This window comes from Cariama cristata, unplaced genomic scaffold (genome assembly GCF_000690535.1).
Source record: "Cariama cristata isolate BGI_N322 unplaced genomic scaffold, ASM69053v1 scaffold7023, whole genome shotgun sequence".
Taxonomy (NCBI): domain Eukaryota; kingdom Metazoa; phylum Chordata; class Aves; order Cariamiformes; family Cariamidae; genus Cariama; species Cariama cristata.
Window position 1 is genome coordinate 61,174 of NW_009608929.1, and position 17,059 is coordinate 78,232.

Sequence of the window (17,059 nt, forward strand, 5' to 3'; positions counted from 1 at the left end):
AATCTCAACGAGAAATATAATGCAGTTTAAGCAAGCCTAGTGGATTTGATTTTAAAAAAAACATAGTTCCGTCTCTGCTGATCTTGTGTTCTTCATCTGTAGCCAATACCATTTTCCCCAAGGAAAATTGCCTGTACAGTGCTTCTTCCCGTAACTGCTAGAAGAGCTGCACAAATGTAGTAAAAGTGCATTAATGGTTTTGAATAAATGGTTTTCAAACTCTTTCAAAGTCATAGGCATAGGAGGTATGCAAACTATTACGACACAACAAACACAGCTAGTTCCATACCTCAAAGAAAGCTAAGAAAGCTAAATCCAGTGGTAGCAGAGGTTGAGTCCTAATAAAAGGAATTATTAAACATTGTTTCTAGCCATTCAACGTTTGAACTTCAGAAAAAACAGTTTTAAAAATAGTTTACTGAAAAAAGCAGTAATAATTATTTTAACCACAGGAATCAGTTGTTAATCTTATTCATGTGATTAGGTAGGCTCAAAAATCAGAAGCAGCTGTTTTGTAGTGCAGTAAGCTTCAGCTCTCTCCCGAGGACAAACTTTAGATGATTTTGATGAACATATTGTAAAAAAGAAATGTCTCTTCAGAGAGAATCTCTCAATTGCACAAAAGGAAGCGGTAAGAAGTTTAACATGTTTAAACCTGAATTAACAAAATAGGGAATGTACTCTCAACTTAAAACATTTTATTATTGTCATTGTTGTTGCTGTTATTATTAACTAGTTTCAGTGTGTTCATCTTTGAGTTTAGGTGCAGTAAGTTTGACTAGTATCTGAAGTTAGAGTTGTAGTTCCCTCAGGTACCTTAACACACATTCAGGAGTCGGACTTGGAAAGTTTGACATATTTTTCCAAAAAGAACGGTGAGTTTCCTCAGCGATGACCTAAGTATAACTAGCATAGCTGCCAAAAGATGGCCATCTAAGCAAAAATAATTTCCTTCTTTATAAGTTAAATACAATGTCCGGGTCTCCATTTCTCCAAAACCTGTCAGAATGTTTCTTTTAGACCATCTTAAAATAAGAATTAGCTTAAAAGTTTCCAGAAGTCTTCATCCACGAGCCCAAACTATTTTAAAAACTGAAGCTAGGACAGTGTTTTCATAATACACAAACTACTTACTGTTCATAAATTGTTCTTTCGCAACAACGGTGAATTCCCAGATGAAATCAAGAAGATACGTACTTTGAAACATAAGTGAGATTATATCTTTGTCTAAATGAAGGAATGTTCCACTTTCAGGTATCATTTCACTTACAGATTTTTTTTTCCTGCAGTCCTTTATGCATTCAGGAGATATTTGGGGAGATACAGGTAAAAAGGCATGTGTTCATTTTTTGAGGGAAAAACAGAGAAAGCTCCTTTTTTTTTCTTCCCTTCTTCTGAGACTGCATTGCAACTGCACACTAACTGCAGAAGGGCAGATTGTTATTAGTTTTCTACTTTTAACATTTTTTTCACAGTGAAATGGAGACAAAGCCACTGATTGCATAATATAAGCAATCTCTTTTTTATTTAGTGATGTCCCCAAAGCAGTCATTCTGCCAGAAAGGGGAAAAATCCAAAGGAAAAGAGAAAACTCTTTTAAGGAGAGCCGTTCCATTTTCATACAATAAAACGTATTCTTTCCATGTTTAATATTAATATAAGCATTTTAGCTTGCTAATAATAAAAGCTGTGGGTTTGGGCGCGGGTGTGGTTGTTGAAATGAGAAATGAACATTAGAGAGGCTTTCCATTTGAATGCATGATTTCAGTAGCCAACTTGAATTCATAGAAAGGGTACGTTATTCGGTAACTCCCACATAGTTTTATTAGTTTTGTACCTTAATGAAATCATGGATGTTTATTTTTTTGATTTAAAGAAATGCTGTAAAAGTTATCCCTTTCTCTTTTTTCTTTTTCTTTTTTTTTTTTAATGTATTAGTATTAATAGTTTCAAAGTGCCATTTCTTGATATTCTTGTCCGGGAGGCTGAGTTAACAACCTATTATTATGTGCTCCTTACCGAGCTGTTAATAGCTTTCGAGTCTTTTGCAGGAATTCACCTGCTGCTCATAAAGGCATTTATGTTGCTGTAGGAACTTCACCAGGCTGACGCATCTCGTATTTGCAATGACCTTGCACAAACTATCTGGTTGTCTTGCCTATACTGCCAGAAGTACTAACATATTGTATTCACACAACGGTAATTCTTTAGTGGCTGAGACAGCTCTTCCGTTTTTAAAAAGGTATTGTCACCTGTCTGTAAATTTCATTAAAATTTTTTCAGAGTTTTTTTTGTTTGTTTTTGCCAACTCCAAAAATATTATTTCTTCTGAAGTTAGTTAAATTAGAAATGGGCACTTCCCTGATACAAAAACTGGAACAAAACTTGCTTTGTCATTTTAGTTTACTTGTTAGATTGTTTACTTTCATTTGAAATTTATGTTAAACTGATTGGAAAAATATTTCCATTTTTGCTTTGTACTCCTTTATTACCTCACTGAGGTGTTTGAAGAAAACATAAATTTAAATAATATGCTGCATTTATTGTTGATGTAGCACCAGGATCTGCAATATAATCATGACGCCAGAGATTAATTCAGCCCTTTTGAGTTAACAAGATAGGTGTTTGCTGTCTGCCCGCACTGAGAGACAAAAAGATGCACACACATGCTCACAAATACACAAAGAATGTGATATTTCGGTGCCTTTTCAATAACTGTTGATATATTTCTATCTGAAGAGGTTTGTATACTGAAAAGCAGTACACAATCTGAAAGGATTGTCCCTATATATAGATCAGCAGGTTCCCTCTTGCCTCTCATTTATTATTTGTATTGAAGGGATTAAAGTCATACTTTAGTTAGTGTCAGACTTTGTATTTTAGAGCCAAAATTCTTCCTCCAAAATTGATTTTTGTTAGGCAGTGTTGAAATCTATATTAATGTTGTCAACATTATTCTATATTTGTAAGTCCTGATTTTCTTTGAAAAGGAAAACAGTTGTCCCAAAGAACTGTATAAACAGTTAGCATGTGAAAGACTTGTCATCATATGACATTCATGTAGGTTTAAATTAATCCTAATGACTTCAGTCGTTAATTCCAGATTCACAATAGCAATCTGAATCAATTCTATCTATAAAAGTAGGTATTTTGCTTACTTAAATGTAAGGAATAGCTTTATTGATACAACTGAACCACAGTTAATAGCTCTCTTACGTGTATCTGTCAACCAAGTAAACAACTATGAACAGTTTTGCTTTAGGTACGGCTTGTTTCCAAGCTATTGTGTATCAATAAGGATCTTTTTTGTATTTGCCAGGTAGGAAATACTCAGTAGCAAATGAAAACAGAAATGTGTGCATTAGTCTGCTCTTCTAAGAATAAAAGGTATTTATGTAGAAGATTCAGCCTAGGCTCAAACCAATCTTAAAATCAGCCCAGTCACTCTCCCTGTCCCAACACCTTGAAAGGCTGAAACACATTTTAAAAAAGAGTTGGAAAAGCTTGTTACCTCAAGAGGTTTTTAATACAGTATGTGGTTTACAGAAGGCTATTTGTAAAAATGCATGTATTACACACAGCAGTTACAATTTTCCAGGAAGGTGTTACAAACCTGACAAAATGTCCAGCACAGAACGGGAGCCCTAATTAAAATCCTGGACCTAATTACCTATGGATATTGTAGGGATTCTGAAATTAGGTAAATTAAGCAGTTTTTGTCATCAGCACCTTTAGAGCTGAATTTTGTGTAGCTGACTCAGTGCAGTCGTACATTTTTAGGATTGATAGATTCACATGAATGTCACAGCTTTGAAAATACCTTGTGCTTTTTTTTTTATTTTTCAAATTGTCTACATTGTATTGTAGCAAGTCACCATCATTGTCGAAGTCTTCTGAAAAATTGGATCAGTGCTCTTGTATTGAAATTCCACTTCAATTGTAAGATGTTTCCTTATGTTAAAAATGTCTTCACATTTCAATGTCAAGTAGGGGAACCACAGTTTTTGGCTCTACCGTGAAGGAATGCAGCAGTTTTGTGTGTACAGCTGTGATTTTATAATGCTGATAATATTAGGCATGAGAAGATTGCCTGCTTCTGTCTCAGCAACTTAGAGACCTTCAGGTGTTTGGACTGTGGCTTTTTACGTTGCAGGTTTTTTTTACATCAAACCAGTTGTCCCTTTTTGGTATCTTTCCTCCAGGGTCTTGCATTTTCAATTTAAAAATTTCATTATCCAGTGACCTACTTCCCATCTGTAACTAGAAGTACTGTTCCTATCATATACAGAGATATGTTGAGTTTTACTGAACAAATCGCTGATATGCATGATTATTTACTATTTCTTATAGCCAAGGAACCAGAGTATATTCAATAAAATCATCAGGAAGCAGATTTAAAACAAAAAAAGACCAAATACTTTTCAAAAATAGTTTGTAATTAAACTTGTTGCCTAGGGATGTTTTGGAAGCCACAAGCAAAATTGGTTCAAAAAAATAATTAAGTGAATTCATGGAAGAAAAGTCCATGAGCTGTAAAACGTAATGAAGCAAATTTAGTTAATTCAGAAACGCACTAATCCGCAGATTGCTGGACTCTGGGGGAGTGTTAGAGGTGAACATGGGGAGAAGGAACCTGTGCTGCTTTTGTGGAGTCTCAGGTCTGCGGTGGCATATACAGGACCTGATGCAGAAATTTGGACTGTGAATCTTATATACCACATGAATGACTTGGGAATTAGCCCACTGGCTGTAGATACATAGTTCTCCGGGCTTGTTTCACAACAAAGTCACAGAAGGCTTCCAGTCTTCAAATTTTGCAGGATTGCAGCTGTTTCCTGTTGAGCTGTATTTGTCAGAGGGTTTTATTATCTCGTTATCAAGTACACCTTAGTGTTAGGTATCTCAGAAGAAACTGTGCTTTGCGGTCCTGAGATGACAGCAAAACTTTTGACTACTTGAGTTGATTTTTACCGTTGGTAAGCTAGTTAACGCTTGCAGTAGCTCCTTGCTTCTTCCCAACTGGAAAAGACAATGCAGGGGGAAAGAAAGTTAAAATGAACGAAAAAATAAGAAAACTCTTCAAGGACAACTGGAGAGACTGACATTTTATACACTGAAGTTAGACAGCTGGAGGTACTAGCACAGAGGTTTTCACCGATATATATTTTTAATTAGCGAACAAAGTTATCAGAGTAGCTCATAACTGCTAGAAAGGTAGAATTCAATACCTGCGCTTCCCTGACACTTCAAGTCATGTTCCCCAGCTCCCTTTTGCACCCTGTACCGTCACCAACTTCAGGCACAGACCCGGTTTTACTCCTTTCAGTTTGAGCTCCTTGTCAGTAGGATCAGCAATGTCCTGTCTGCTGCCTTCACCCCTGCTGCTCGCCGTCGGCCCGCCGTGTTAACCGCACACCTCTTGGCTCTGCCCACCTCTCACCTCGGTGTGCTGGCGAGAGCGCTAACACCGTTTTAGAGTCACTCTGTCCTCATCTCTCCTCGTTTAATTTTCTCTTTGTCATGGTTCACCTCACATCAACTCATTTCTGCCTTTCCAGGTATATAATCCAATTAAAATGGGGTTTGGCTGGGTTTTGACCTTTCCGTATTTTCTTGATGATTGGTTATCCGTTCTTCCCCTTTTCTTGTTGACAGCTTCACTTTATGTATGGAGAAAGTGATGAGCTGACTAACAGGCAATCAAAATATAAAATATTGAAAGGCCAAACAGGTAAAGCACACTTTAGTATTTCAGCGCCCCAAACTGTTACCTCTCAGATTAATCACAAGAGAGGTCGAGAAGGGAAGGGAAAAGATTACAACCTGAGGTGGCTGATGCCTTAACATGCTGCAGGTTTCTTCTCTGAAGCAAATGCTAGAGCCATTGGCAATTTTCTTGATGGCCCTACTTTTTCCCATCAGAGTTTTCATCTCAGTTCAGATTGGTCCTCAGATCTTTCTAATCACTTTTCTAAATTTACTTGAAGTTTGTTGGTCAGCTGGAAACCAAAGGTACAAGATTTTGGGGAAGTGGTTTTTTAAGAATATGACTGGTATCTTTGACTATTATTTCTATTATTGTAATTTTTCTTACCACTATATATTGTCATAAGAACTTACCTAATCCTGTTGATCATATTGTAATCAGGTAGTAATTAATGTTAGAAGCACATTTTTGAACCTGTGAGTCTTTTCTCTAATATCTTCCAAATATTACTGCTGGCATTCATTTTAATAGCTATACTGTAGGTCAAAATAGTCTTCCAAGAGAAAATCATGCACAAAATTAGTAAATATAAAGAAGCTTTCGAAGACAGACTTTGAGTTTCCCATGTGTAGTTAATTTTACTGATTTCAGTGTAATTATTCCTCATCTACAACAGTCTATGCAAGATAAGCATTCAGAAATAGTATTATGGAAATACTTTATTGCAAAGAAAGAAAGTAATTTTTGAGAATTATTGGGAACAAATTAGTTGTGAGAGGAATATAGGCAGTATAAATCAGAGGCAAATTCGATAAATTAGAGCTGTGAGGGCTACATTTTTCTTGGAAAACACAGACAGTAGGTACAAACTCCACAGCTGTTATTTGTCTTCAATAGATTCTGTTTGAACAGAGTAATCACATATCGACTATACCTAGTAATTACCTACTGTTTTATTCTAATGGGTATTGTAATGTTAAAGTTCAGGTGACTCTGGAGGTAATTAAGTGCCATCACAGCTGATTTCATGAGGAAAGTAAGGAAGAGGTTGGAGATTGCACTTCACGATGGACCAGAGCTATGTTTAATAAAAATTCCTGTTTTTCAGAATTGTGGTCATTCCTTTAAAATAATGATGCTTCCACTGTAGGTCGCATTGTATATATCCCTCAAACTGATTTATCTAGGAAAGAGGAAGAATGTGACCAAATGGGCTCATAAAAGATTCTTTTTTATTGTTGGTGCTTTTATTTAAACATTGATAATGTCTGAATCATGGAGCTCGGAATCTTCTTTAACATGGTCCTTATTCAGCTTGGACATTGTGCTTCAGTGCACGGGAGAAAGACCTGGTCCCTGTGGTACAGAGATTGAACCTGTGTTAGTATTTCTTTCTGTTAAGTGATAGCTTTCCGAAAAGGCTAAGCAAGATTATATGGCTTAAGTACAGAATTTTCCTGTAGGAGGACAATGGATATAAACTAGAAAATGTATTTGCAAGCAGTTGCTAGTAAATTCAGTTACCGTCTGCCTGGATTCTTTCCGCACACATCCATTTGGAAGTTGTCGGTACACAATAAGTATGTTTTCAGCTGGCAGAAGCCCTTGAAAACCCTTTCTCCAGTGTCAGTTTAAGAAGGCTTTTCAGTTACACAGGGGAGTCAATGAACTGAATACCTTGATTGTCATTTGTAGAATAAGCTAGACACAGACTAAATTGCAAGAGAGTGGTAATTCCTGGAGCTCCCATTATATATTCGGAATGACAGAAAATTATATTTGATTATCTTTTTCAATTGCTAAAATAAGGACTGATATTATTTTGATTAGAGCCAGGTTTCTCTTTCCCACGCAAATATTAATGGTGACAGATCCTTTATGCCTGAAAGTGCCTGGGTTTTTATCAGTACTTTACTGGTGAAGTTAATCTTTTGAGGGTTATTTGAGCACCATAAGCAAATTTCTGCGTTTCAGCTTTTACTTCCATTAATTTTTTTTGCACTAAACATTTTTAGTTATATACACTTTTTCTCATCCATACCATCGGAAAGTAAACTCTTTGATTGCAGTATGAGTCTAAACTGATAAAAGGTCATCACATTTTGGTTAGTCTTTATCAGTATTTTATTTCATATATGTGTGCAAAGTCTTCATTTCTGTGCTGTTTCCCTCTGAAGTAAGGTGGGGATAAAATTAGAGAGCAGCATGTTGACATAGGTGTGGCATGTGGAGGTTTATCTATTTGTTTGCAAGTGATAGTGTCATCAGAGTGAATCCCCTTTCTTTTGAGTACATGAGAAAAATGGTAATGCTCATCCTGACGATATAGCATCTGGATATCGAATGAACATGACATTCCTTAATAAGTAGTGACTTTCAGTGAGTGAAGAACTGTCATTTAATCTGATGATGTCATACGGTGGAAATGTCTGTCATTACAGCATATTCCAATGGAGCAGATCCAGCTAGTCTGGTGCATTGCAAAAGCAGAATGCTTTTCACTGGTTTTTATACTCTTGATCTTGCTGCTCCATTAAATCAGTTTGTCTAGTCTTAGACCATTTGCACCATTGTAACTTCCATTCAGTCAATTTCTTCAGATATGAAAAAATGTCTTGACTATAAAGCCATGTCTATATATTATAAATTTATAAATTTATAAACTATAAAATTAGGATAGATACAGATTCAGATACTCATGCAGAGGTGGCTGCAGGAGAGTTTGATTCTGAAAGGTGTTTGTGTTCATGCGCAGACCAAACTGTCACAGATTCATGAACACTGTCTCTCATAATCAGAACTGAATCCACTGATAAGAAGACTCACACAAACAATAAGAAAACCACAATTTCCTTGGAAATAGAGATAGCGTTTGTATAATTCATAATGTAATTCTGTTTAACTTGGATTACTAGTCATAGACTCTGTATTACATTGTGTAATAACATTGGCATCACTTGTCATTTGGATTATATTTATGTTTGAATTACAGATTTTCACCAAGATAAATTTTCAGTAGGCTATGGAAGAGGTCTTATGAATTTCCTCGTATCAGATTCTGAAGTTATATATTAGACTTCTTTAACTTATGTTTAAACCCTCTGCCCCTGTGTTCGCAGAAGTGCTTCTTATGAGTCCTATGCTATCTTAAGATCAAAAATGCTGCTGTGATCCTAATGTGAAGGATCAGAGCATTTCTTGTACTACTTTTATATGAACTCTGAGCTGTATATAATGGCCAATGGTTCCCTTACTGCTTTCATGCAATGGAAAATACAGCCAGATCAGTGAAACTTTTATTTTGCAGATTTTGTAGTAGTCCTCTGTAGTTATCAAGAAATACAGAACAGATGTAGTCCTTGATGTTTCCCATTGATCCTGGTCCCATCACTGTCCAGGTCAGAGATCTATCACAGAGCATACTATGGCTCCTTCTAGCCCACAACACCACGCTGCCTTTCGATGGAAAATAAGGTGCATGACAGGAGGGCTGATATATGTCTAAATTTTGCCATAACATAAAATCAGGGTCTGGTAAAAGCGAGCACTAACATCTAGGAAGTACATCTAAATCCTGCAATTTAAAATTCACTTTTTGAACCCAGAATCCATGCAAAAGTGCATATTATCTGTGGCAAGAATAAGACAAAGCGTCCCATACTTCTCTGCAGACTAGAATTGTCTTGTTCTATTCTGAGACCATCTTTAGCCTTCCTGGTAGACATCACAGCAGAAGGAGTGGCCAACATTGAGAGCCACCACCATCAACTTCAAATTGCATCTCTCTGTGGAAAGCTCTGGCTTTCCAGGTAGGCTGCACATCTTCTCATGGTCATCAGAAGGGAGTAATGGCAAAGCATCCACTCTGTGGAGGATTGTCTTATGTATGAATCCAACCCCAAAAGGCTGATTTCTTTGTGTGAAACATTCACGTAAAACAATGTGAAGTTTCCAGCTATTAATCATTTTGTCTCAAGTTCGAGCAGCTTTCTCCTCAGGTACAGGCTTCTGAAGCTTTTTCTTCTCAAACACACCAAGGTGACAGGTTCCCTTTCCCCTATTTCACTTGCAATAACAAATCCTACCCCCTTTCCCGTATGACGGCAGTATTACTTTTATGATCGTGCACTCCTAGACATCGTTTTTCGGACTGTGTGATGGATGGCGTAAGAAGCTGCAGAAAGGAAAGAAGAAAGGAAATGGGATGTTACGCAGATGGGACTCCTCAGGACCTCCTGCAGGCAGCCCCAGGCAGGTGGTGAGAGGACAGCAAGCCAAACAACCCTTGGAGGTGACCAAAATACCTTCCACCAGCCAGGAGGGACAGGCAGAGATGGCTGCCCCTCGGGAAGTTGCTGTTAGCCACAATCTGCCCACACGGATGGAGGGACCCATTTTGTTGGTTAAATGTTACCATCACAGTCCTTGTCACACTCCTTATCTTTGACCAACTACAAATAATAAATTATACTTGATAACTGTCTGTCCACATCCCTAGTTAGGGAGCCACTCTATCCCAAATGCTGTGTTTTCCAGAAGCAGTAGTTAGCTTGGAATAACAGATATAACAGATCTAGCTGAGTCTGTTTATTTCAGAAGGCATTCCCAGTTCTTTACTGCCACTGGCTTTGTTCTGCAGGCTTCAGGGAATAAATCTTATCATTGGATCTTGGGGAGTCTCCACCAATTTTTGACAAAAGTTCCATTTCCATCGTCCTCTGAAGGAACCTGCTTCTTTTTACAATTCCGTCAAATTATTTCTGCAATCTCTCCGGCAGCTCAGAAAAAACAGTAAACTCTTAAATGCTTAGAACTTGGTTTCAAGCAGCAAGGTTGTCTGGGGAAAGGCAATGGCTTGCAGCTATTAGATCGTACAGTGAAATCCCTTAGGTGCTGGTCTCCTCTTTATCTTACAAGTTGTGGAGCCTAAATAAAAATTTCCAGAGTGTGAAGCCTCTACCCACCTATGTCTGGGCCGTGACAGACGGAGCACATAGTATTCACTAAAACTTTGAACAGAAGCATACTAATATCTGTATAAAACAAGCATTTGCTGTTTACATAACCTTTGATGAACATACCTAGAATCTTTCCTTCACTGGATGTCATGTCTTTACCTGGACTGAAGTGCAGAAGCAGAGTCTTGTGTTGATATTGTATTTAACAGGCAAGATCACAATCATTGGGCCATACCCATGATTCAGTGTGGTCTTAGGATAGTGCAAAATCAGGTGTGGTTTGGGGTTTTTTTTCCTAATTCTTAGGTTCATTTTGAGCTGGTCGCTAGCTTGTGTTGAAAGACGAAAGACTTGGTCTCTATGGGCAGAAATGTACACACACTTTAGTCAGCAGGTTCATTATTAAATAAATTCAAGTCTTGTGTTCTCCAAGTTTGCGCACCCTGGCCAAGTTACATGTGAAGTTATATGACCCCTCTACATGTGGAAGTCCCTGGAATTTGCACATGTAACAAGGCTATAGAATAGAAATCAGCTATTCATGAAACACTGAATGTTTGTGAAATGTCCATAAAGTAGTGTGAGAACTCCTCTGTATGTGTAGGAGTTCTCTAGTTCCTTAATCGGAGTATTAACCTACTAGAGCTTTTTTGCTCACATACATGTTATTTTTCAAGTTGAAGCAAGCTTAATCGGGAAAAAAAAAAAATCCATCACTTTAACAGTTTGCCTTCTGTCAGAACAAAATAGATATTTTCTGAAATTTCTAAAAAAAAATGTATGTCTAAAATCCACTAACCTGTTCAAAGTGAAGTTATAACATTTCAAGTAATTGGGAGAAATCTGATAGTTATAGAAGTTGTTACGTGGTAGATTAATCATAGTCTCCATCCATAAGATTACATGCACACTGTGTCTTATTATTTTGATTTAAATATGCGCTTCTTGCTGTTTCAAAATTTGGTAACAGCCTGGAGAACAAATCAACACTTCCTCTTACTATAGTTTCTCAGATTATTTCCACTGTTTGAGGTGAGCATTAAATGCCGTTATTTTAGATATTGGTCATTGTTGCTTTCCTTCTCCTCCTTCACTTAACAGAATCATTAGACTATTTTTGTGTGTTTGGTTTCTAATTTGGTTTTCTTAGCCACCTCCTTGTATGCCTACTGGGGGAATACTGGTATACCTGCTGCCCTATGCTAATGTGACTTTGTTACACCGTGACTGAAGTTGACTCAGCATGTTTTGTATAAAACTGTTTGTTTTATATAAAAAAAAAAAAAGTATGTTGCTCCAAAGAGGTTAAGAGTCCAACAGAATCTAACTGCAACCTGTTCTTCTCCTGGTTATGTCTCTTCTGTGAACCAGATTGTTTCCTTCTTAACAGGCTGGAAGCACCCTTTGAATAACTTATACATACTCTAATATTACTGCATGGTATAATAAACGTATATGGTGCCCTATGGGTACCACAGTTGGAGCGTTAAGCATATGCCAAGGACATTTCTGCTCATATGTCAGTTTGGAGACAAATCCTGCTGCAACGAAATAAAGCTAGCCTTAAGGCACCATATAAAAAATTGCAGATTACTGATTTATCAAGTGACAGTAACTAACGACAGGGAATAATCTCTCTCTTCTTCTAAGACATCCCCTCATGTAAAAGTATCATCAACGACCTGTTTAGCAAAGCAGCACTTAGTTTTTGCACAGCAATCAATGTGGCTGGTCTCCGTACTCCAGCAGGTGGTCTGCAGTGGTAATTCCCAGTGATCTCTGTGAGAGTCAGGAATTCTCAGCAGATGCCCAGGATCGACTGTTAGGAGATTACCAGGGGACATTGCAGAGACTGTTTCTCCTTGTAGAGTATGAAAGGGAATGTCATGTACAAGTACATTACAGCTACCTGGAAAGAGAAATTAAGTTCAACAGCAGTGAAGCAGTTGAACCGTGCTAGAAGTTTACAGACTTTAAAGAAAAAGTTAATTTGTATTTTCTTTTACCCACAGGTCTACCCACGGATAGCGCCGGCATTTTGGCACTACCTGCGGGTAGAAGTGAGTAGCGGGTATTTGAATACTCCCACATCTTTACTTTACGGCTTACTAGTATTTACTGACCTCCTAGTTTATCCATTGTGCAAAAATAAGTAGCTACCATTCTAGCTGCCATTTTCTGTGGATGTAGTCCTGTACTAATTCCATATTGTTTTGACTACAGTGTAATTACTAACCCAAGTCACAAAGATGTGATGTGTTTATATGCAAGATTAAAGACAAAAAATTGAAATCTAAGTCAAGGCCATATCATACATTATGACTATAGCACAAAATCAAAGTACAGAAATCCATACCTGCACCTCCTTTTATAACCACATTTTACATTCATGAGAAGAATATGGAGCTTCAGTTCTGCTATATCATTTTTGCAAAGTTTGTACAACTCAACTTGATATCATTTCTCCCCTCTTTTGTCCCTCAGGAGCATGAGCAGCTCAGCTATTCCTCCACAAGGTCCAAGGCTCCAAGTGTTATCATCACAGGTCTCAAGCCAGCCACCAAGTATATATTTCATATCAGAGTCAGGACGGCAGCAGGATACAGCGGCTATAGCCAGAAGTTTGAATTTGAAACTGGAGATGAAAGTAAGTTTCACTGAAGGGAAAAAAAAAATCAAATAAAATAGAAGTAGCATCTAATTCTAAAACAGTGAGATGTTGGGAGTTTGAATGGCTGAATCCATACCACTTGCTTATCACAAAATGACCACTGCTATACGATAAAAAACAAGTAAGCCTCAGCCTCACACTTCTAGATTTATAACAACAAATAGAAATATTAGCCCAACTCTCCAGCCGAAGGAATATTTTCTTCTGCAAAATTTCCTTGTGAACCCCTTCCAACATGAGATATTCTATGATTCTCTGACCCTTTCTTTGCTTAAAGAAGAGAAGGCCTTCCTTTTGACATCTAGAAAGACCTTTAGTCAGGCTTTACCTAAGTCCAGCAGCTTCAAGCAAGCTCCCAGAACCCGATAATGCAGTCTTTTCTCTGTAGTTGTTAGTGCTCCCAGACTCTACAAAAAAAAAAAAAAAAAAGAAAAAAAACTTTTATATGTATTTCCATCAACAAATAAGCCTACTGAATTTGCCAGTAAGAAGCAAAAAGCCTACATATTCCTACAGAAGATACAAGAAGGCTTGATGCTATGTATGATGTCCATGCTCTGAACATTTTTATTTTTGTCATGTATTGCCCTCCATGTTCAAAGAAACTCCAAACAAGGTATTTATAAGTATTTGAGATAAAAGTAGTGTAGTAGATACAACACTAAAACACTCATTAATGAAATTATTTAAATTAACCGACTATGAATACCATAGTTTTCATTGGTGTTTTAGAATTCAAGTTGCTTAAGCTGAAGTACAGACTCCAAACTATGTAAGCATATGGGTTTGTGTTCCATTTTCATTGCTTCTTAACTTCTATTTTAGAAATGTTTTAGGGATAGATTTCCAAGTGCTTAATGCCTAATTGGACTTTTTAAAATTTTCTGGGTACTTAACCCAGTTGGTTTGAATAGGAGTTGAGCACTTGGGTGCTTTCAGGAATTCCAGTAAATCCTGTCTGCATCTTCTGATGCAATAAATACTAGACTTTAGGCACCCAAGGACATGACTCTTATCAAAAGTAAATGATATTTAAACCTTTAAGAGCCTATGTCATGTTTGTGAAAATGTGACTTCCCCATCTAAATCAGGAAGACTGTGGTTCTACTGACATTTCTCTCATTGGCACTGCTGATAGAAACATCTCCTGGGAGTGAGATTCCACCCACGCCTTCCCAGCACCTGGCTCTTGGGCTGCATGGTGAACTAGAGCTCACAACGCTCTTAAACATTTTTTACCTCTATTGCTTCTAAGCACTCAGCGTGAATCTTGATAGTGAAACAGAAATGCGCATTATATATTTGCTGTTTACCAACACTTATTGCTTAAGCTTGTGCGTGACTAAGAGTTTTCGATTTGTTATAAATATAAATCATGTGATTGAAAGGAAATGCGGACAGAAGAGGTTTTGTTTGTGATCAATTGAGATGGAGGTCAAGAGAAATTCTGCTGCTGTTTGAAGTGGTACCTGGAGTTAGATAAAGTCTTCAGTTTAATTAAAAGGGTAGTTCAAAGGACTGTGGTCTTATTCAAATATTTATACAGTACTGCTTTAGATTTCAAAGGGGAAAAAAAAGCAAAGTGCATGGCTGCTGGTAAATATTCCTTATTTCAGATTGAAGCAGTACTCGGTGACCAGTCAAATGATGCCTTGTTACTCTCCAAATATTGTGCTTCCTCACAGCAGTATTTTGAAAATTAGCGTATTCTAAACTTTAAGGCAGTATCAGATGATCATGATCATTCATTTATACCCCTTTCATAACACAGGCCAAACGTCTGTAACTCTGTAACTTTTCCAGACAGCTCATGACAATAGATTGAGATGTGACAGCTACTGTATACAAAGAGTATTGATTTAAAGTCTTCCTGTAATGGGGAGCTCACCATATTTATAGGTAGATAGTGCCAGTGCTTAAACCTTACAATTAAAAGTTTGCACCTTATTTCTAGCCTGAATTTTTTGATTTAGCTTGTACCCTGTGACTCTTTTCTGCCAAATTAAAAAGCCAGATAGTATCAGAAATCTCTTCCTCATCTAAATGTGTGTATGCCATTTTTAATTCTCTTGTGTTTCCCGTAAGGAATATAAGTGTTCTCTTTCACTCTAAAAAACCCACAGTTTTTCCAAACATTGAATCATTTTGTAGCTCTCCAAAATTTTAACATCCTTTCTGAAGTATAACGTCGGAACTGAACCTGACACTGAATTAAACTGGAAAACTAAATCTGTTTATGATGCCATGAACAGACCTAACACCACTCACCTCCTTATAATTCAGTTTTCTTTTACTTACAGATCTAAGCACTTGCTGCCTGAACTAGAGCGTTGTCTTACACAGCTGAACAACTAGAACATGGCAACATTTTTGTCAGTACTGTTGTATTCCAAGATACTGACCTACATTTAGATGGAGGGATTGGGGAGGGTTGTGTTGACACTTGGACTGCATAGTTATATCAGTACCCGTAAATGTTAATTCACCCTTGCTGGCATGCATCTATCTTACAAACCAGTCCAAGTCAAGCTGCGTAGGAACCTGTCTTCATCATTTACTACTCTGGCAGTATGCAGCTCAGCGGAAAATTTTCTGATTTTTTAATATATATTCTCAATTATTCTGAAAGATACCAAATAATATTAGACCAAGGCAGACTATTGCATCTCCCTCCATCCCTACCCATTAGAAACAAGTTACTTGGTGAAAATTCCACATTTGCAATCACTTTTTGTGGTCTTTCAGTTAGCCATATTTTAATTAATTTAATGTGAGCTATACTGATTTTATATATCAGAAGGTTGGGAAGAATATTCTTTTAAAAGCCTGTGTTGTCAACAGAAATTCGTCAATCAACAGTCTCGTAAAAATGACAAAAAAAATGGAAGGTTTTCATGAGAAGGCTGGGAAGAATAGAGTCTTTCAAAAGTCTGTTGTCAACAGAAATTTATCAACCAACAATCTCATAAAAACGGCAACAAATATTTCAAGTCAAGTGTTTGATAAAAATCCTTCTCAATTGGCATTAGCTTGTAACATCCTTCAGCTCTCTTCCAGTTGTACATGTTACAGTCTTAGCATCTGGAGAAGAATTCCAGGACCAGTTGCAGGTGAACATCCAAGGTTACTCCATTTACCCTGCTTGAATATTGACATCATTTGTTAATAAATGGTGGTAAAGTCAGCAATCCAAAATTAGGATTTTTCTTTAAAGTGATAGACAAGTTGTAAAAAAGTCTTGGTTCATCAACTGTGAGACGTGTATATCAATGTCCTAAAACATACCGTCCTCGACAGGAGAGTGCTGTCGTGCCTTCTCCAGTTTACTGGTTGAAACACTATCTGTGCCACTTCAGTTATATGGGATAAAATGAGGTACAGCCTTACTAGGAGCACGAAGACATTTTGGTATAATTATTAATGGTGGTGCATGAGGCAGAAAGAAGACCAACTCTGTAGCAGTAATGAAAAATGTTAATTAATCGTGCAATGCTGATCTGGTTTGGGGAAGCACCCTCACGTACTGACCGGCAGACTGAGGCAGCCATCGGTTGGGGAGCATGTCGTTGTTGAACTGTTCTCCCTGCTGCAAAGACTGATAAATGGAACATCTAAAAGAGTAAAATTTGTACTTTCTTTGTGAAAGGAAATGGAGTTACCTAGAAAAGTCAGAAAAATTCTCTTCAAGGAAGCAGGGGTGGATGAATGGACGTTGTCAGACAT

The 17,059-nt window shown here is 37.3% G+C and overlaps 1 protein-coding gene across 1 annotated transcript in view; it reads left to right on the plus strand.

Moving 5' to 3' along the window:
* The window catches only part of LOC104159441 (ephrin type-A receptor 6-like), a 72,749-nt gene that overhangs the window by 8,051 nt on the left and 47,639 nt on the right, over positions 1 to 17,059 (plus strand). The window contains exons 3-4 of the mRNA XM_009697344.1: positions 12,678 to 12,725; positions 13,150 to 13,312. Of these exons, the coding sequence (XP_009695646.1) occupies positions 12,678 to 12,725; positions 13,150 to 13,312 (211 nt within the window). The remainder of the gene's footprint in view (positions 1 to 12,677; positions 12,726 to 13,149; positions 13,313 to 17,059) is intronic.